The 21,017-nt window shown below is 45.3% G+C and overlaps 1 protein-coding gene across 9 annotated transcripts in view; it reads right to left on the bottom strand.

The window, feature by feature from the left end:
- Positions 1-283: 283 nt before the first annotated feature.
- Positions 284-21,017, bottom strand: part of MID1 (midline 1) — a 344,420-nt gene continuing 323,686 nt past the window's right edge. For all 9 annotated transcript variants that reach the window (XM_055338679.1, XM_055338671.1, XM_055338675.1 and 6 more), the window contains 3 exons: positions 13,091-13,252; positions 9,518-9,725; positions 284-4,486 (listed from right to left, as the gene is read on the bottom strand). In XM_055338679.1, the coding sequence (XP_055194654.1) occupies positions 4,138-4,486; positions 9,518-9,725; positions 13,091-13,252 (719 nt within the window). In that variant the 3' untranslated portion in view covers positions 284-4,137. The remainder of the gene's footprint in view (positions 4,487-9,517; positions 9,726-13,090; positions 13,253-21,017) is intronic.

Here is a 21,017-nt window from a genome sequence, read left to right on the forward strand (position 1 = left end):
AACCTGCATCTCCCTCTGCCTATGTCTCTACCTCTCTCTGTGTCTCTCGTGAAAAAATAAAATCTTAAAAAAAAAATTTCCTAGGGACCATTCTGAGGCGTAGTAACTATTTCAAATGGAGAGAGGCATGATAGTGGGTCAGAGTTTCAGAAATAAAAGGAGACATTATATGTTGCAAAATAGTTCAAAAAAACCAACAGAAGTGGAATAAATATTTGTGGCAACAGTGAGTGCGAAAACACACAGTGATGACAAGGCAACAGAGACAGGCGAGACAGAAGGCCTTGGAACCACAAAAATGACTTTATTTTGAACCAGAAAGCAACAGCAATGGCGAGAACAGTCTGGGCCGAGGGTGTGGCAGTGTGAGGCAAGTACCAGGGGCTGAATTGGTTCAGGTCAAAGGAGTGGCCTACTTTGCATTTCCAAACTAAGCAAATCACATCCAGATCTTCATGACACCGATCCCTGCATTCCCATTTATACAGGCTTGGACTACCTTTCAGATTCCAGATTTTTATAATGGTTTTGTTATATATATATATTTTAAGTGAAAGAGCCACCGCAGTGAAGGTTTTGCAGTGAAGTTTCCCCTTTTCTTTTTGATATATCAGGCATTGAATTGATTACAGGAACAGTAAAACATATTTGTGAGCATTTTGCTTTAAAGAACCCCAAAGAGCAAGCTTCTCCCCTGCGGCACCACTGATATTTTGCCCGGATCATTCTTGATTGTAGGGGGCTGTGCGGTGCACTGGATGGATGTTGAGCAACATCCCTGGTCTTTACCCACGAGATGCCAATAGCACCCTCTCCCAAGTTGGGACAACCAAAAATGACCCCAGACATTGCCGAATCGCGCCCTTGCTGAGAAACACAATTTCAAAAACATCCTCCTGCTCCCAACATCGTGGTCTTTGTTTCCTTTTTAAACATTTTGAAGGGTACACCAAATCATCAACTTCCCAACACCAAAAGCACAGGTATGCGAGCATACATGTGTGTGTCTCTTCAGGCACCACATATGTGCCTGGAGCCGAAACGGAATCCCCCGTTCACCGGACAGAGCCGGTTCAGTTCCTTGGGAAGTTTAGGGTCAATATCTCAGTACCGTGACAAACTGCCCATTCATCATCAGGCCATATCCTCTTCTCCAGCTGAAGTCATCAACACTATTGCAGTCAGTTTTTGAAGTCTTTTTTTTTTTTTTCGAGCTGGAAAGAAAATCTTCACCCACGCTCATCCTTCTCTTAATCCATTTAGATTCCTACTTGAATTATACGGCCAGCCACTTTTGACATTGGATCCAGGTTTCTTCATTTGTATCCACCAGGAAGAGAGGTACCATGTTTCTGAGTTCTGTTATGAGCACTGGCTATATAATTTTTGAGGCCCAGCGCCAGATGAAGATCCAGGCCTCCCATTCAAAAATTATCAAGAATTTCAAGATGGTGACAGCACCTGTTCGCACACCCACGACATCAGACCCGGCAGGCTTGGTGCTGTATTAAGGTGATTGGCACTGCCATCTCTTTCTTCCCTGTGTCACAATGCTTCCTGGGAAGAAAGGATCTCAAAAACAAAATACAATGACCCCAGTCCACTTAAAGAATTGTACTGCAGCAAATGTTTATAGCGTATATTTTTTAGACTTTCAAAAAAAATTCACACGGAAATCTTTTCTACATCATTACAGTAATGAAAGTAAACACTGTGGCCTTTCACCATATACATACTTTCCTGTAAATATGACAACATGGAAATAGTAACCGCTACTATCCACAAGGTTTTTAAGTTAGCAAAGAGTGAGACTTCCACAACCAAATTATAACATAATCCCTCTCGTCCTTATAAAAATAGCCGAAACATAAACTAAATGGCTTGCAGCGAAAATTTGAGTAGTAACTTCTTTATATTGAAAAACATTATATTCATGGAAATATTGTCCTCGTAAATGCTTTACATTAACATCGTAAGGCAAACTGTAGCGTTTACTGGTACCTGGCGACCATGATTTTAAAAACTCAGAAGCTGAGCTTTAGACCCTTTTATTTAAAACCTGTTAGTGTACAAAGTGCATTAAAATATCCGTTATCCAGCTACCAAAAACAGTATGTAAAAATTACAACCCTTTCAGTTTGTTCAGGGAAGGCAAATACACATTGTTTTTATGCTGTAAAACAACAACAACAACAACAACCAAAAACCAAAAAACAACCCTTAAGTTTCCAGAGAATGATTAACTTTTTTTTTTCCACTCAGGGGTCCATCTTTTCAATGTGAAATTGTCCTAAGTAGCTATCAAAATATTCATCTGGGTATAAATAATATAGTAAATATATAAACTCTATCTGTTAAGAAAAAGGAGAGCATCTGCCGCTGAGGAGGACAGAAGCGCCCATGACACAGCCCATGAAGTCCAGGCTCGTGCTCACATAGCACGATGCTCAAACAGCGGGTCTATGGACGGATTTTAGGGAGACAATTGGTTGATTTGGTTAAAAACAAAACTGCTAAAAACAATGCCTACATCCACCAGTCTGTTCAGTCAAAATGGCCAACGCAGTAGCTCAGATAAATATTTTTAGCAAATGAAATGACTTAGAGACATCACGCCTTTCGTCAAGGTAGAACCAATGCCGGATTCCTGGTCCAAGTCCAAGGACTGCTTAAGAAAGCCTTACTTCATGGACCATTCCATCTTACCGGATCAGCATGCCCAGAATCCCACTTAACATCCTATTAGCAGGTTCTGTTAGCAGGTTCCAGCGTGGGAATAGTGAATTTGATTTTTTTTTTTTGGTTTTGTTTTGTTTTGTTCTTTTTTTTTGTTGTTTTTTTGTTTTGTTTTGTTTTTGTCTTACAACTCTATAGTGAACTATACTAGAATACAGAGGGACTTCTACATCTTTCAAGATTGTTTAATAAAAGTCTGTTTATAACTTTTGAGGCACGTATACTAGTAAATAGTACTTTATGCAACGTCCCTTGTCATTAGCAACTCATAAATACTAAGTGTTTTCAGGTGAGTTATATTTGGACGTGGTAGAGACAGTCAGGGCCATGTGTTGATGTCCTGGAGAGCAAAGTCAATCCAAAGTGGTGCTGCCATTTGTACCAGAAAATGTTTATTTCCTCAGCCCCAGCAACCAAAGAAAAATGATTTGGGGGAGAGAGAGATAGGACAGCTATTAAATGTAGCAGAGCAATGTCACAGGCCTACAGAAACTATTAAAAGGAAGAATGAAATAGGTTTCTGTCATGAAACAGAACGCTACTTCTGATCAAAGACAAATCGGCCTCTGACGTTTTGAATAATCAGTAGAATTCCAAGTGACTATTTTTAATTGCAAGCTCATTTTTAACGTTCTCCCAGAATCCTGAATCCTGGGAAAGGGGAGGTCATGCATGGCCAAAGGCTTCGGAACCTTTCTTTCCAACATGACCCCACCAGCCATCCGAGGGTGATTAAAGATTGGGCCATGGCGGATTCCAAGCTCCCAAGTCAATTCTTTCTGGTCTCCCTCTTGCTCTCCGTTCTAGTTGATCCAAGACGGTTTTGACATCAGTTAAAACACTTCAAAATAAACCACAGTGAGAAAGCCCGTTTACTGCCCTACTAGGTTCAAAACTATTTTTTTTAAATTTTTAGGGTAATTGCATATTCTGTTATGCAGCATCGAGGCGACAGGACCTACCATGGGATCAGTATGAGATACGATGCTGTGAGAAGGTAAAGAAGCATACGAAACTACAAAAGACTGTTTTCTCAAGCCCACAGACTGTGATGACACAAAGGTTGTCGTAAAGGGCTGGTAAACCTCTGGGCCTCTTAATGTGCAAAGCCAAATAATTTCTAAGAGTTGTAATTCCGGTTATGTTTTCATTTCATAAATACTCTATAAACTTTCCTGTAAATACAAGAAAAATTTGAAGAAATTATTAAAGTGTGTACTTAATACAAAGGGCAGTAAGAGGGGAGGATCGCCTACTTTGAGTCCTATCCTAGCCGATTTCTGGACACTTTCTGGCGACATTTAATCATGCTCTGGAAGCCTGTGCTTTCTCTGTCCCTGAAATGGTGGCCACGACCCTTTTTATTCCCCAGAAAGTAGCCCCGCCCGCGTGGCCAGGTGCTCACGGCAGCTGCTCTGTGCAGTCCAGATGGTCTGGGATGGGGAGGCCAGTTATAATGGTCAAGCACTTGTTCCACACCGTGAAAGTGGGGCACACAGGCTGCGAGAATGTGATGTCGAAGGTGTAGAGGTGGATGGAGTTCAAAGCGTCGTAGAAGGCGATGGAGCCATTATCATAGTCCAGCAGGATGCCGACGCGCCGGAGGTGGGGGGCCGGCTCGATGGGGGTCTCCTTGCTGTTGTGTCTCACTACCCAGTTATTGTGACAGCGGCACAGAGCCCAGGAAGCAGAGTTCTTCCCAATCCACTCGTGCTTCGGGGCTGACTTGTAAGCAAGGCCGATGGCATACCTGCGCAAACATAACAGTGATGACAAAATAATGAGGCGTGTTGCACACGTACGCTACGTCCTTTCTACAGTTTTCAGGGGCCACGAAAATATGATTTTTCTGTTGGCCCCGCCCATTCTTCAGTGAAAGCTTGGCAAAGACCCTGACACAGGTGGTCCTCATTGTCTTCCCTCCCAAAAATACAGTGCGCGGCAATGGGCCACTGTATTTACTCATATTCCTGTTTTTAGTTCCAGTATTACAAGAGAATTTGAACTTTGTGTCCCACTGTCTTTTTTTTTTTTAACACTCATCGAGACCCATGCAATGAATTCTCCAGACCCACACAATGAATTCTCTAGCACTGTCCAACAGAAGTTTCTGCAGCAAGTGAAACGTTTTGCTCCGTTCAATGTGGTAGCCACAAGCCACATGTGGCTACTCGGCACCTGAACTGTGGCTGCCAGGCTTGAGGAACCAGATTTTAAAATCGGTTAATTTTAATTAAGTTACGTGATTTAAATTAACTGCACGTGGCCCAGGACTACCATATTGGACAGCACAACCTTAAGCTTCTCCTTTTGACCTACTTTTAATTTTTCAACTGACACCGTGTCTGTCACTTTCCATGACTTTGAGTACACTTTGCAATGGGGTAAGCGCAGAGAACAGTTTTCATTTACGGGGTAAGTTCCTTGTCCTCTCCTAGTTGGTTTCCTGATCTACGGCACAGGGACAGTGGACAATCTCCATCTCTGAGGGCGATTTTGAGGAGTGAAGGAAAGAATACGTGTAAAATCTGGGGCACAAGGCCTGGCAAGGAATCTTCGGTACCTGCTGTTTTATTATCTTTGCCCCATGCCACATTATGAATAAGTACCGGAATCAGAATTTGAACCTTGGATAACTCAAAAGGCCATAGACTTAACTCTCTCAAATCCCTTCCCTCACCGGAAAGCACGTGATTCATCCCTGCCGAGAGCCCCTCTGATTATATTTCCTACTACATGTTTTAATTCTGGAAGTCTTTGAGAGATGGACATCCTGGTTATCCTCAGTGTACTCTCAACTGCCCAAAAAGGTGAAGGATTCTTTCGACAGTGTTCTAAGTTCCTTCGTCTCTTTTTACCCTGCTGAGATATGCCTCTGTAACACTTGTAGACTAGATGATTCAGAGCTCAACCTTTAATATGTTATGGCAGAAGCCAGTCTAGGTGGACACTGACACATAGTACCTTACCAATAGTGCAGAGAGAAAAAAAACTTCACTGGTCTTTGATGAAATGACATTTTTTTTTAAATTGCATGTTGGACTTAAAATACAATCTCTTTAAGAGTGATGTGTTAAAAAAATGAAAAGAACATGCTATCACTAAATTTAAAAAGAGGATGGAATTGATCATCGGTTCAGCCTAGGGGACCAGCCCAGGGTGCCATCAACTTGGCCTCCTCTCTTCCTTCTTGCCAATCCTGCTCCGCATCACGGGGACAATCGTGGGGCTGCATTTCCCAGAATCCCTTTCCATTGTGATGGCTTTGCATAAGATCCAGAAGTTCTAAGAGGTGGGGAAACACTCTTCTCCAGACGGCAGAAGGCAGAGGTGGGGTTTGCAGGAGTTTTGGCAAACTCTGGGGTCCCTGGCTTGGGGCCGGGGGTGGCTTTCTGGCACACAGAGGTCACCATGGATTCTTGGGCTGCAGCAGCAGGCTCCATGACTTGTGCACTCAGCCTTCCAGGGTTCCGGCAAGGCCCTGGCTCCCTTCTTCCTTGAGTTCCTAGCCTGACGTGTTTTTCTACTGAAGCCTACCTCACTGAGACACTTTGGGAAAGTTTATGTTATGATTATGTGCCCCAGCTAAGTTCTCTATGCCCCACAGACACGATTTCCATTTTTTCAGATAATTTGGAACTTGCATGTGCATCACAAAATAGCCATGTCTGTATTGTTTCCTTCTTGTTGCTGCATGTCGTTTTGATTTTGCATCAAAGGACTCTGATGTTTACTTCCCATTTGAACCGTAGCCGAGCCTGCTCTGAAATAGCTGTGGCAGGTATGACTGACTTCATTTAGCAAATGGGAGAACACAGAGAAGGTTACAATTAGGAGCAGAGTCCGGAATCTCACTCCCTCCTCCTTGACTTCTGGCCCAGTCATCTTTGCATGAACCCAGGTTTAGTTAACACCATTTCATGAAACACTAAGTGCGCATTAACAGCATTAGAGAGCAAGAAAATAACTACGTGTATAGTCCATTAAGCAAAGGAAAATACCATTATGTTATCATTAATCTGTAAAACTATGTACATATTTCCATTGGGTTTGAAAGGTGAAGGCAGAAGGTAATGTTCCATTAAGTTACGCAGTGAGACTTGGAGAATTCAGAAAATATAAAAATTATGTTTCTCAGAGCCATGTTAACATGCCCCATTGCAGGGATCATAGCATACATGTTAATTGAAAGTCAGGACCATATTTCACGAGAAAATCTATGTGTCCCTAGCTGGTGCGGACCAAGGTGCCATAAGCACTTGATCACACGGGTCACCCTTTCCTCTCAAACACCTCCCAGGAAATGTTAAACCACTTTCTACAGGAGACTTTTTCCGAAACTGACACGATCCGGTTTGTAAAGATTCAAAGGGTGGCGATTAATTTTAGAATGTCCCCCCCGCCCCGAGTTGGTCTTGACATCTGGAGGGTGTTTCCAAGGTAATGCCGATCTGTGTTTATATAACTGAACGGGTCCGGTGGAATTTCCCGAACCATTCATCAATGGGAATGAGGTCATAATGATCGGGTATCGTTTATCATAAATAATTATTAATGGAGGTGTAATTATTTAGACACTGGATCCTATCCCAGATTAATACAGCACGTTAATTAACTAGAAATGTTTGCTGCTTTGCACCTGCAAAAATTCATTGTATTTTCCTTCGGGCTTTTATCTTGCCCCAGCACAGCTAAAAACTGCAAATGCCAGTCTGGCCCAGAGCCGAGTGGGGCGGAAGGATTTGTCCTCCATCCTCTGGCAGGATGTTGGAACAGGAAAATGTTCTGGGCAAAGAGAATTGTGAGGATCACAAGAGAAGAAAGGCCAATGAAGGTGCCGTTTTGGGGAGAAAGGAGACACCCAAGCTTATGATTTCACTTCTTAGATTTCAGTTGACTTGTACCAACACTGTAAGGGACCTAAGACACAATAAGTGTTTCACCACCCTTACCTCAAACATAACACTGCTATAATACTCATCATTTTAGGTTATGCAGTTTTCGAAGTGTTTCTAGCATTAAGCTGTCGCTTGTCAAGTATCCCACTGTAAGCCCTAAAAAGTAATTATACTGTTTCGAAAAAAAGCATGGTGGTTCAGAGCAGAGATTGGCAAACTATAACCCACGGGTCAAATTTGGCCCTCTGTTTATTTCTATAAATGAAATTTTATTTGTGCACCGCCATGCCCATTCACGGACATACGGTCTGTGGCTGCTTTCTCACTACAACAGGAGAGTTGAGTAGTTGGGATAAAAATCATCTGGCCTGCAAAACCAGCAACACTGGCTCTCTAGCCCTTTACAAAAATGTTTGCGAAGCCCTGGGTCAGAGCTTGCACCCTGAGTGCAGCCTCCCTAGCCCTGCCGCCTCTGAGCTTTGTGACCTTGTGTTAACGGGCACGCACCTCAGTCATCTCATCTGCAAAGGTGGATGCTGGCACCTACCTCTGTGGGGCTGTTAAGATGAACAAGTGAGCTGACATTTGTGAAATGCTTAGACCAGTGCCTGGCACATGGCTGTGCTAGATGAGGGCTGGGTAAGTGAAAATAAAAGAGCAATGGCAAACAGGTGTTTGCAGGTCAGCCAACCGGAGCAAGGGGGGTGGCTTGTGACTGTGGAATAGGCAAGGTCAGCTTTGTGAGATTAACTCGGCAGGGTTAGCTGATTCCAACCCAGACACGGCACCCTGACCGACACCCTTGGGTTTTAGAGAGCTCGCTGGGCTGAGGGCATGGCGCCGGATCTAACAGACCTTTTGAAATGATTCCCAGCCTCTGATCACCACTTCAGCCCCTCAGCTCTGGACTATTTACAGTATCGGCCCAGTCTAGAAGCACAAAATGTACAAGGCAACAGAAATTAGTTTTCTCTAAATGATGAAGAGTAATGTTTTAGAGTGGCAATCAGCAAACATTTTTGGTAAAGGGCTGGAGAGTTAATATTTTTGGCTTTGTGGACCATAGGGTTCTGTTTTAACTGCTTAACTCTGCCGTGTGGCTCAAAGGCAGTCACAGACAACATGGAAAAGAATGGGCATGGCTGTGTTCCCATCACACTTTATTTACAAAAACAGGCACAGGGCCAGGTCTGGCCCACTGGCTGTAGTTGGCTGACTCGTGTGTGAAGGCGTGAAAGAGCAGCGTTAGCAGACTAGCTCTGTTAGGCACCAGGACCCTATCATCTCAGCTGCAATTCTTGCTGTAAATAATAATTTTAAAAATGGATGGACTTAAAACAAGCTGTTTTTCTTATTGGCTGAATGGAAGATTAGACGATTGTTTTGCAAATATCACTCCCTCCTCTCACTTCTATGGGAGACATATACTTCCCTAGACCACTGGCTTTGGCTCTGGCCAATCAGAAGGTAGTAGACAGTGATGTAAGCAGAGGCTTGAAATGTGCCTTGCACAGTTGCGCTTGCACTCTCGGGCTCATTGAGAAAGACATGACCTGGGTAGCCCTCACGTCCGAAGAGGATGAAGAGGCGCAAAGAACAGACCTAGATCCAACCTATGGTTTAAAGCAAAGCCCGGCTGAGATTAGCCCTGACAGCTCACCCATGGACGTGGGTAGTGAGTGCACAATACTAAATGGCTACTGTTTGAGGCCACTGAGTTTCGGGATGCTTGTTATGCAGCATTACCGAAGCAACAACAGACCGGAAAAGCTTTTCTGTGTATTTTTCTTCAAGATGGGCTCTGGTATGGACTAGTGCTCTGACAAAACACACAATGAGATGTGCCTTTTTATAACTGGAGGACAATAGATATCATTGCCTACCATGTGCTTCCACTTATGACCACTTCCCAGTAATGCCGGCCACTATCAATGAACACATTTCCAGCTACACCGTAGCTCCCTTGGCTGGTGAAGCGTTCAGGCGTGTGACTCTTTTTGGATGATGACTCATCACGTTCTACTGTTAAGTTATCGTGGGACACCTTCAGCTTTCGATGTGCAGATTTGGGGTCCAGTTTAAATGGCTGGCCTGGGAACAAGGTTACAGAACACAAAGAGGAAGAAGAAAAAAAGCACTGTTTATTTTAGCATGATTGATAATGGAGCTTCAGAATCAGAGTTTAAAAGCACAGTGAAATAGTGATTCCCACCTTCATGAATTCCCAAGTCTGTCAGTTCAGAGACAGGGAATCAGGGCTGCTCCAACCCATGAGGCCACGGTATCATGGGCAGGGATCAACTATGACATGTGGTATGAGCCATCTTTGGGGGTCCCCACTGGACACAAACAACATGGGGACATACTGGCAAAACAGCTTTCCCAAAGGAAGGAGAAAATGAAGACTTAATTTTCAACCATTCTCACATTCAATCCATCTTAAAATGTGCTTCATGCTCAGTAGACTTCAGACCAGAAGCCAAAGAAATCGAGATTTCAGATTTTGACATTATTTGGAAACTGTTGGAAACTCAAAATGACCCTCATGAGCTCAGAATGATTATAAAAATGTGTACTTTTCAGCCCACAACAAGATCGGGGGAGGGGGGGATGTGATCACAACACCTGGGTTTTCTACTCCTGGCTGTATATATATGGTATATATATTTATATTTATACATATACATTATATATATCTCTAAATATAGATGTATATAAAATTAGGCCCTCTCTATTTCATCATTGACATATGTGTTTTGAAGATTGAACCACTAAGTCTTGGCAGAGTCACACCTGAACATCTTGTCGTAGCTGTTACTTCTGTGAGAACGTAACACTGGTCTAGAGGACTGCCTGTTATTCGACATCACATGGGTGTTAAAAGGCAGGAAATGAGTGACAAGAGGATGCAAATGCCATGATGCCCAAAGCCCCCAGCCACTGGTGCAGTTGGTAGACCCACCCTCGGGCAGTGGGTGGAAAAGTCTGGTAAACTGGCTGGGGTGATACATGACGCTGGCTGAGAAACCGACCCAGAGAGCATGGGGCAACCTGTGTTATGTCCTGTGCGGGTAGGCCAGAGGATTTCCAGTCACCACCTGGATACAACATGACACAAGCATCTCTCAAATCCTTTCTTGTAGATCAGGGGCCAGAACATTCTATTATAAGAGGCCAGATAGGTATTTTCAGCTCTGCTGGCCATGTGGTCTCTTCTGTGGCTCCTTAACTCTGATGCTGCAGCCGGGAAGCAGCCAGAGACAAGAGGTGAATGGATGGGTGTGGCTGGGTGCCAACAAAACTTTATTTCTAAAAATTGGCAGCCAGATTTGGCTGGTGGGCTGTATAGTCTGCTGACCCGTTTTCGATTTCTGTCCACGTCGCAGAAAAGCTTAAAGGGGGAGCTGAGAAAAAGCTTCAAGCGTGGATCAGAGCACGGACATTCTCAGAGGCCCTAAGAGCTGGTGGATTTAAATTTAGAGTTTAAATTTCAGCTTGTCCTGTCAAACAAAAATGTCCCCAGGAATGATCACACCAGCAGCTGTTAGGGATAAAGTATGAACTGAGGCAAGAAGAATCTGAAGATAGTTTTGCTTAAAACACTTCAATTGTTAAACGCAGAAGATAGAATGTGGGTGAAGACAAGTGGACGTTAGTGGGCAGGCTGGGAGGAATTCCATAAGGGCAGCCATCGCTGAAAAGGAGGGCCGTGTGCTGCTACCCTGCCTCCAGTGAGGACTAGCAGGATGGGATAGCCATCAGAAAGACTGGCGTCATAATGAGGTGAGACGTGGCCTGTGTCACCTCAACTCACACCCTCACCCATACACACATGGAGCAGGATCATGTCAGCCCAACCGCTGCATGCTCAGTGAGCAAATTCCACCTGTGCCTCAGATGTGTTTCTCGAATGAACCATCATGTGCTCTAAGTTCAAGGCTTTTGCTTCAATGAGGACAAATTGGTTCAGGGGCCAAACTCATCAGTTACTTTACTGAAGAACTCAATTCATTGTAGTATCGTGTGCACAGGAGTTGGGCAAACTAGAGGCTGCAGGCCAAAACCAGCCTACTGCCTGTGTTTGTCAATAAAGTTTTATTGAAACACAGTCAAGCCCATCCAGTGATGTGTAATCTATGGCTGCTTTTGCACTGCGGTGGCGGAGGCGAGGAAGAGTGGATGGTGACCAAGACCATCTGACATGCACAGCCCCAAATATTTACTATTTGGCACAAACGCAGAAAAAGTTTGCCAACTCCTCGTGTATAACTTGATAACATCTGTTCAATAACTGCACGTCTAGAAATAGAAGATGACATTATCTGTCTACATGAAATGAATACATCATCTTCAGTAAAACCGATGAAGCACAAATAAGATGTCTCAAAGATGTATTCTCCAGAATTAACCCCAGAGTATGTATTTACTTATTTGTTCCCTCCTTAGTCTCTAAAAACATTTTCTTCTTTGCCAGCAGAAACGCTGAAGGACAAACTCGCTTAAAAGTCTAAGAGTATGTGTCTGAAACACGGATGTCTGCGGTCAAATAAAGTTGACCACCGAAATCGAGGGTCCGGGGTAAGTGAGGGCTCTTCTGGAAAAGCACTTAAGTGTTCCCGTTGACTAGCTGGCAACCCTCTGACATGGTGGCCTATCGACACACTCCAATTTGCTTTCTCCTGGGAGGTCCTATGCAAAGAAATTCCCTGTTCTATAACATACTTCTAGATCAAAAATAGTCAAGAAAAGAAAAGAGAGGATAAAAGAAAACACATGTGGGCAGAGACAGCGAGGGAGATGACAGTCTTGCAAGACATATGCACGGGCCAGATCTTTCTTCGTTGCGTCCTGGTAGTGCGGGATGTTTCCCATCATCTCTGCCCTCTAACCACTAGACACCAGTAGCATCCACCCCACTTGTAACAACCAAAAATGTCTCCAGGCCTTGCTCAGTGTCCCTGGGCAGGGGGGTGGGGGCGGCATCGCTTCTGGCAGAGAACCACAGACGCAGACACTTACCTGGGGTAGTAAAGACTTCCTGAGGAAAAGAGTTCTCAATGTGCTCGTCTGCTATGGAAAGCAACACTCTGCCATTTGCAGAGCCCCAACGACATGTCAGGCTTCGTATATAAGTACAGAGACGTGCAGATGCACAGACAGAGATACAGCTAGACAGACAGATGTTCTGATTCTCACGAGAAGCCCCTCCAGGATTATTTATTTTAAAAGCGAGCGTCCGAAGCGCAGAGAGGTCGATGGACTCACGGCCCTTAAGGGTCGAGAGCGTTGTGGCTCCCGATGCAAGCTCCGCCACCCCGTGGGGCTCCCCGCTTGCATCTCGGGGCTGTGGCTGACGCCCGGAGGCAGAGAAAAGGAAAAGAAGGGAGGGGGGGACAGACGTGGCCCAAAAGAGAGTGGAAGGGAGGTGACAGGCCTGCTGAGCCCGCGGCACTTACTGTTTGTCTTTAGCTTTCCGGGCTCGCTGCTGCGGCTGCCCGCCTGGTTGATGGCCTTGACGATGAAGATGTACTTGGTGCCGCTCTGCAGACCGTGGACCGTGTAGTGGTTCTGCTTGATGTTGGGCACGATCATCCAGCTATCGGCAGAGTTACACAGACCTGCGGAGCCAAGCAGACACGGCGCACGGCTTTGGCGTCCAAGGCTGCAGACGCTGAGCTCATCTGACCCCCAAGTGCAGTGCCTTGTCGCTTCTGCACTTGAGGGGGACCACGGAGGTGCTCGACGGCGCAGTCTCCTGCCAACCCGTATGTGTTATCATACACTCCTATCGTGTGCTCCGGATGGAAGAGCCAATTAAAATGATTATATCGCAGGGCACCTGGGTGGCTCAGCAGTTGAGCATCTGCCTTCGGCCCAGGCCGTGATCTTGGGGTCCCAGGATCGAGTTCCGCATCGGGCCCCCTGTAGGGAGCCTGCTTCTCCCTCTGCTTGTATCTCTGCCCCTCTCTCTGGGTCTCTCATGAATAAATAAATAAAATCTTAAAAAAATAAAATGATTATATCGCAGCTTCTGTTCGGTAAAAATAGGAGCAGCGAAGGTGGTTCTGTCTGGTACACTGCGCGTGGCACGTGTGCCTGCTGCGTTGTCAGGGGCCGTGGCGAGGAGAAGGAAGCAGGAAGTCGCCGCTGACCCCGCTCTCCGCACTCTCACCCCACGCTTGCGACAGCGATCGTTACATTGGAATCGCATCAATTTTGAGACTCACAGCAGGTGAGAGGAGACCTGAATCCCGCCTGAGAGGTTGACTCCACTCATGTAGACGTAGTAGATTGCAGTTTTGTCTCTAACTCTTCACCCTGCCCAGCTCCGGGCCTGAGTGACTTTGCAGTTACTCCCTCCAGAGATGGGACGTGTCCCCCATGACGTGGCTTCGGATTTGGCCCCGTGATTTGCTTTGGCTGCTGGGATGAGGCTGAAGTGGCAAAGTGCCAGCTGCAAGAGTGGGCATTACAAGGCCTGCAGGATTTTGTTTTAAGATGTTATTTATTTATTCATTAGAGACCCAGAGACAGAGGCAAAGACACAGGCAGAGGGAGAAGCAGGCTCCCTTTGGGGAGCCCGATGCGGGACTCGATCCTGGGACCCCGGGGGTCACACCCTGGGCCGAAGGTAGACGTTCAACCGCTGAACCACTCGGGCGCCCCAGGCCTGGAGGATTTCTGTTGACCTGTCGTGCCTCTGCCACTGCCACGGGGAGGACATTCCCCGGACAGTCTGTGGTCTCCGCAGGAGAGGCCCAGGGCAGGGCTCTAAGCCCCACCACTGCAGGAGCAGGAGCAGGAGCAGGAGCGAGGCCAGCAGAGACCGGCCCAACCTCTGACAGGGGAGCTAAGAGAATGATCGTCAGGCGTGCTTGCGTGCCAGCAGGAGGGTGGCCGTAGTCAACTGACTCGGGAGTCCCGTCCCTAAGAGAAGCCTGGAGCGGCGGCACCTACGGGCAGCTCGGGGCCCCGCGGAGCTCTCAGCAAAGCACGCACAGGGATCTGAGCAGCTGTACTCCCGGGCTGGGCTCGGCTGGGCCCAGAGCACGGCGCTGCCGCTCGCTCGCTCGCTCGGGCTGCATTCTGCAGGATGTGGGGTGGGGGGCAGGCTGAGGATTTACGACGCTTGGAAGAACTTGCAGGGGAAAGGAAGCCCGTTTTGTTTTGCAGCTGGCTGATGCTGAAAACATCTCTTTGGTATCGGGCCCAACTCTCCTCTCTCCACCCATCAATCTGCACTCCAAGAGAACCTTTTTCCCAGCCCCCTGGTGACTGGCTGTCATGAAGTTTCCTGACTCTGGTGAATTTCCTTCACCAGCTCTTGGTAGAGGGCTGAGCCCCTCCACTTCCTGAGGGGCTCCCAACTCCCCCCACTCGTTCCCTTTCAGTGGATTTGCGAGTCAAAGGGTTCGTTCTTTTGATCTGGAGGCAACTTATACCTTACCGTAATCCCAAGAAGCAGTCCCTTCATCTTTCTTTGGTCTCACCTCTTTGAGAATCTAATAAAACATTTCTATAGAAGCAAAGTCACATGTGCATATCCATACCAAGCCACAAATATTTGCATGGCATTCCAAGCTATTCACAGCCCCATGACATCTGTCTTTGAATCCTACTAGATACTTTCTCCAGCTTTTGAGGTAAACATTGTCCATGGTAGTCTCACCGTTGAGAAGAACCTTAAAAGTATTTAGTCAAGGGTGAAACTTCCCCTCCTATGATTTGTACCTCGGGCGCAGAGGCTTTTAAGACACCTTCCAGTGAGTCATGCATCTATAAACTCCCACATGTATATAAACTTGTAAGGTCAGGTCTGACCTTGTGAGTCTCCTATCACCTCTTTTTGTCTCCGCCTGCGGTCACTTCACCAGGAGCACCGCTGGATTTGACAAAGCCAGCATAAAGCAAGGGAAGAATGTGAGATCCATGGAAGCGGTTGAAATCTGTGTGTGTGTGTGTGTGTGTGTGTGTGTGCGCACGCATGCTTGGGCCTGAGATGCAATGGAACAACTGAGGCACCACCGTCCACCCCCACCCCCAATTCTCTCCTAACTCTTCACTGTTCTGATTCTCACTCATGTAGGACCCAGGAAAACACCCACGAGTGGTTCGGTAACATGGGATTCTCCTTGCTACGTAGCCCTTCTGACACTTTCCCCCCTTACCCTGTCCTTGATCATAGCTGCAATAAACTCACTGCTTCGGGATAGTGCCACAGCCAAATAATAGATCTTGAGTTAAGCAAGGAAGGGTCATTTTGAACTCTGAGCTCTGGGCCCCCAAGAAGCCTGCAACTCGCTTTAAATATTTAATCATAATCTTACAACAGTAATAAAACAAAAACAGTGAGCTTTTCTATTGCCCAGGATAATCCACTCATGTTCCTAGAGCTTTGTCAACAGCAGTCAAGCACGAACGAAAACAGTAACAGCATTCAGTAGAATCAAATGAGAGCCCTATCAATGTCACTGCGTTTACACTGTTCCTGTTTAATTGCATATGTTGCAGTAAAATGACTATTGTGGTCAAAGAAAGCAAATGTAAAAATGTTTCAATAAACTTTACATCACTGTACAACCGAAAAGCTGGGCTTAATGTGGCGGGGGAATGCTTTCAGCGACATCATAAAGCAGATGTCTGAAATTGCTACAAACAGCAACTTGGCCTATAATCCAAAGCCTTAACCCAACAAAAAAGATTTAATGTTTCAGAACGCTTTTTTGCAAACAGAAAAGGGACCCTGACTATCTGATTATGTTGAAGGGGTCGCTAATTTTTTTTTCCCCTTCGAATATTAAAAGAACAAAACGTTTACGGAGCAGTAAAAGTTGATTGGATAGCTTTACACTGGGACAATCTGCTTTCGCGAACGCTCACTATTTCTGTGGAGGCCTACCTTTCTGCTGTTATTATTGCCAGGATAATAATTGAGAAGTTGATTAAAAATGCCAAGAAAGCAACATCGACCACTTTCTTCTGGGGGCTGGAGTAAGCGGGGCGCCTCACTAGTACACCGTTACTGCGTTGCGAGTGTTGGTCTTGCGCCAGCACCACATAACTTCTTGCATATGGTGCCAAGTGCCAGACCCCTCTGCCTCGATACCCCACTGTGTCGGGACCGTTGACCAGGTTTTATGCATCTCTTTATGAAACACCCACGTAACCATCGTGACTGAAACTTCACTCTTCTCCAAATTCGTTTTCAATCATCTTTGGGGGGATTCCAACACCCACCTTCTCTAATTCGGCTTGAAGTATTAAAACAACAATGGAACTTGGAGGATAATTAGTTCATAATGAAACTTAATTGGGTTTTTCAATTTTCTACATTTTGTTCTCATTCACAATGGGTCAGAAGCATCTCCCTACATAATGCCGCTCATTACAAGATCCTAATTACATTTGGGATTTCAGAGCCTTGTATAGCAACTGTCATCTCGCAGTAAAACATGATGTATAAAACATTACGCAACACGGATCCCCCCTTCAGAGAGGCGGCACCCCGGCTTCAAAAATCCTTTGTCTCTTCTAACAGCTTGGACGGAAGTGAACATTCTTTTCCTTCTTCTCTGTAAAAATTGTGTCTGTTTAATAACTTTCACGAAGCTTTTCAAAACAACTACAAATGATTAAATGCAGATAACTACTTCACCACGGAGACCTGGAAGAAGTGCATCTTTTGACTTTTGCTAATACTAAAAATAGGCTGCTGGGGAAAAGCCCCGTTTAGGATTTTAAACGGTGCACTGAAAGTAGTTTTGGAAAAAAACATGAAAAAAATTTGTAAAAATTAAATACAGATCTATCGATTAATAAGCAATCCATTAACATCTGTGGGCCTAAGTCTGTTAATAAAAAATGCATAATAAAAAATTAATAGTGACATTAATTTTGCATTTGAATATATGAATTTGATTAGGGGGAGCCTTTTTATAAGATTAAAAGCTCCACAGATATTATCTAATTCTCCTTCACTGAAGTCAGTTGTGGGCAATTAACCTGAATTTATTGTGACAAGTGAAGGCACCATGACCTACAGGCAGGAGAGGATTCCTAGCGGCACGAGGAGCTCTGGACAGCTTTGGAGTATTCGGTCTTCTAATTTTCACCACAGTTTTACTCTTAGATCTTGTCATTCGATGTAACAGCATCTGCAAAGGAGATTCCTCGGAATGGTACGACAGATGGACAAACAACGTTCAGGGAAGGTCTTGCACATGAAGATTGTGTAAAACACTCTCGTGTTGATAATCCTGGCAAATGTCACGACCAACCTTTATCATATGACCCAAAACATCAGCCTTTTTAAAAAATGCAATGATGAGTGAGTACAGAGTCATATTTTCATAGGAGTAATGACTTTGAATATCTGTGTGCTTGCAAGCACAGGGCTCAGGCTTATACTCTTATTATCTCAACCACTTGAAGTTAAAACATTACCTCTTTTTACAGATGAGGGAACAGATTCGGAGGATGTTAAAGAACTTGCCCCAAATTATGGAGCTAGTGAGGTCCAAAGTGGGGATTCAAATCCAGGTCTCTCTTGGCCATGACAGACATGTATAATAGTTAAGAAGAAAATAATTTCATGCCAAGATCTTTGCATCTCAATTACCTTTTTATCTATTCTTTCATTGTTACGACTTCATCCTGTAGGCCTCAGGGCTTTACTCTACTGGTTTAATGAGCATTACAGAGACTAACAAGCCCATGAGGGCACCCCAGTCAGACGAGCACCTGCAGTCTCCCTGATTTCCATCTGTCCTGGGAAGAATGGCCTTTTTAAAAAAGACTTTATTTATTTATTCATGAGAGATACAGAGAGGGGCAGAGACATAGGCAGAGGGTGAAGCAGGTTCCCTGCAGGGAGCTCAATGCGGGACTCAATCCCAGGACCCCAGGATCACGACCTGAGCAAAAGGTAGACACTCAACCACTGAGCCACCCCAGTGCCCCAAGAATGGCCTTTTTGGCATCTGTGTATCAAATAAGCAAGGTCTATCACCTCAATAAGTCATTCCCATTTATTTTCTTGTGGCAATGGCTTTTGGAGAATAAAACACCTTCTCTGGAATCACCAAGCATAGAGCTCCGAATTCAGGAGTGTCACTGCCCGTGGATTTCTGTAGTCGTGGCCTTTTCTCATCTATTCCATTTACATGTATTGTTTCAGTATTACTTTTCAAGCCAACAGCATGGAAGCCAAGTCAGTCCCAGGTCAGCTACCTGAGACACCCTAAGTTTCAAGCAATAGATCTCTTTTCATTTGGGGGATGGAGGGAAGCACTGGGTTTGAGTCAGGGTTCTAGAGTGAATCGCCTTCTGGCTCCCCTTCCTTGCTCCTTGCCATATCCACACTCTGCCAGGGAACCTCGCAGGCCCTCACATTTCAATCCTGGGCTCACCCGTGGGACTTGCTTTGGCCTCTGGCACATCAGCTAATGTGACAAAGACAGGCCTACATGTGCAAATGGGCCTGTCCTTATGGCGTGTGTTGCCCACCAGGAGAATGTGCCTGCATGGGACTGCAGGAGGGAGATGGGAGCCCCAGTCATCAGCCCGACCGTGACAGAGCCTCACCACGGTCAGTGACACCAGCACACCCCCGCCTGATTCCAGACGCATAAGCAATGCATGTTTATTGTTATATGCTACTTAGGTCCTGTGGTTGTTGGCCATTCAGCAAAAGCCGATTGATATGGGGCCTGCCAGCCCAGACCAAGGCTCTACGGACTGTCCAAATGCCCATAAAAATTTGATTCAAGACACTTTAGGAAAGACATAACCACCTATGGCAGACACGCCCTTCTCTAGCCCCTGTGATTCTCACTCCACAGTATTCATGACTTTGTGTAATTCCTCTGCCTTGGGTGAGGCAAGACCTGTGACTTGCATCTAACCAACAATATGGCAAAGGACAAAAGTCTTATCATTGTTATCACTCCTGTGGTGGTACATCATATAGGTTAAGGGAGTTTGCAAATTCAATTAAGGTCCTTAATCAGTTGTCTCTGAGTTAATCAAAAGAGAGATTATTCTGGGTGAAAAAAGCAAGGTAAAGAACTGTGTATAGCATCCTATCTTTTATGTCCCTAAAAAGTGTATTTCTAGGTGTGTGTGAGTGTATGTGCATCCTTGTGTATTAACAGACTACCACAGGAAAGATGCGTGTGAAATGGAATTGGTGCGGTGGCAACTTTGGGACCAGGGTGGCTGCCATATTGAAAAGCATCCAATTGTCACTGTAGACATCTTATATATTATTACATAGTGTTTGTGTATTACTTACTAAAAAGAAAGATTTTAGAGAAATTAGTACTTCTTCATGATTTGTAGCAGGGCATGTAGAACAAGGGATGAGGAGCAATACTAGAAGAATCCAAAATCCTGAAAGGAGAGCAAGATGATGCCAAACCATGGACACACCAGTGCTGGTTAGACTTGTCCCCCAGAGCACTTCAAATAGCTGAAGGTAGTAATGGTGTTTCCCAGGGATATGGGTCAGTGGGGGAGAAGTTTTTCTGGGATTATCTGCTCCTTGCCTTCTTTGGTGCTAGTGCCATTGGCAGGTCCAGGCCATCTCTATTTCCGTCAATTACTATGAACCTCCTAGTTCATGTTTCTGCTTCTAGTTTTGCCCTGTTCTGCTCCATCTCCCACAGCACTAACTGAGGCTTCTAACTGTGTATCTGATCGCACTGCTGCTCTGCATGACACCCAAGGCCACAGGGAAAAACCCAACACCATGTGGCCCAAGTGGCCCTCTCTGGTTTAGGTCTTTACTGTGGGTTAGGATGAATAGACTGATGATTTAGGACATGTGCTTTCTGGAACCAGACCTATATGGGTTTGAGTCCTAGCTCTATTTCTCTATCTTCATTTCCCACCATCTCCCCTTCTCCACTCAATTCTTCAGTCAGGCTTTAGTAGAGGATGTTTCAGAAAATGTCTTGCCATACTCTGTCCCCAATGATGCGGCTGTCTGGCATAGGTTTGCCCCCAATGATGCGGCTGTCTGGCATCCCCTTAACTTGCTGATATGTATCCATTCTCTTCCAAAACTTAATTACACCATCCCTTCCCCCAAGACGTTTTTGTTACACCTACCACCTCTGCCCTCTTACTCAGGCAGCTGGCCGTAGTGGTTCGCCATGTCTCATGATTTTCCTCCTTACCCATTCTTGGAAAATGGTTAAGATTTTGATAAAAGCTTCCAAGGCAGCCAATTAGGGAGTGGAAGGTGGAAGATCAGAGAGTTGAGGAGGGAAGCCTGGGAAATGAGGATCTAAGGAAGCTTGGGGTCCATTTGTTGGTACTTTACTTACTTGGAGGTGGGGGGGTCTTTGAGCATCACTCTTTTAGTTAATCCTAACTCTAATT

Source organism: Nyctereutes procyonoides, unplaced genomic scaffold (genome assembly GCF_905146905.1).
Source record: "Nyctereutes procyonoides isolate TBG_1078 unplaced genomic scaffold, NYPRO_anot_genome, whole genome shotgun sequence".
Classification (NCBI taxonomy): Eukaryota; Metazoa; Chordata; class Mammalia; order Carnivora; family Canidae; genus Nyctereutes; species Nyctereutes procyonoides.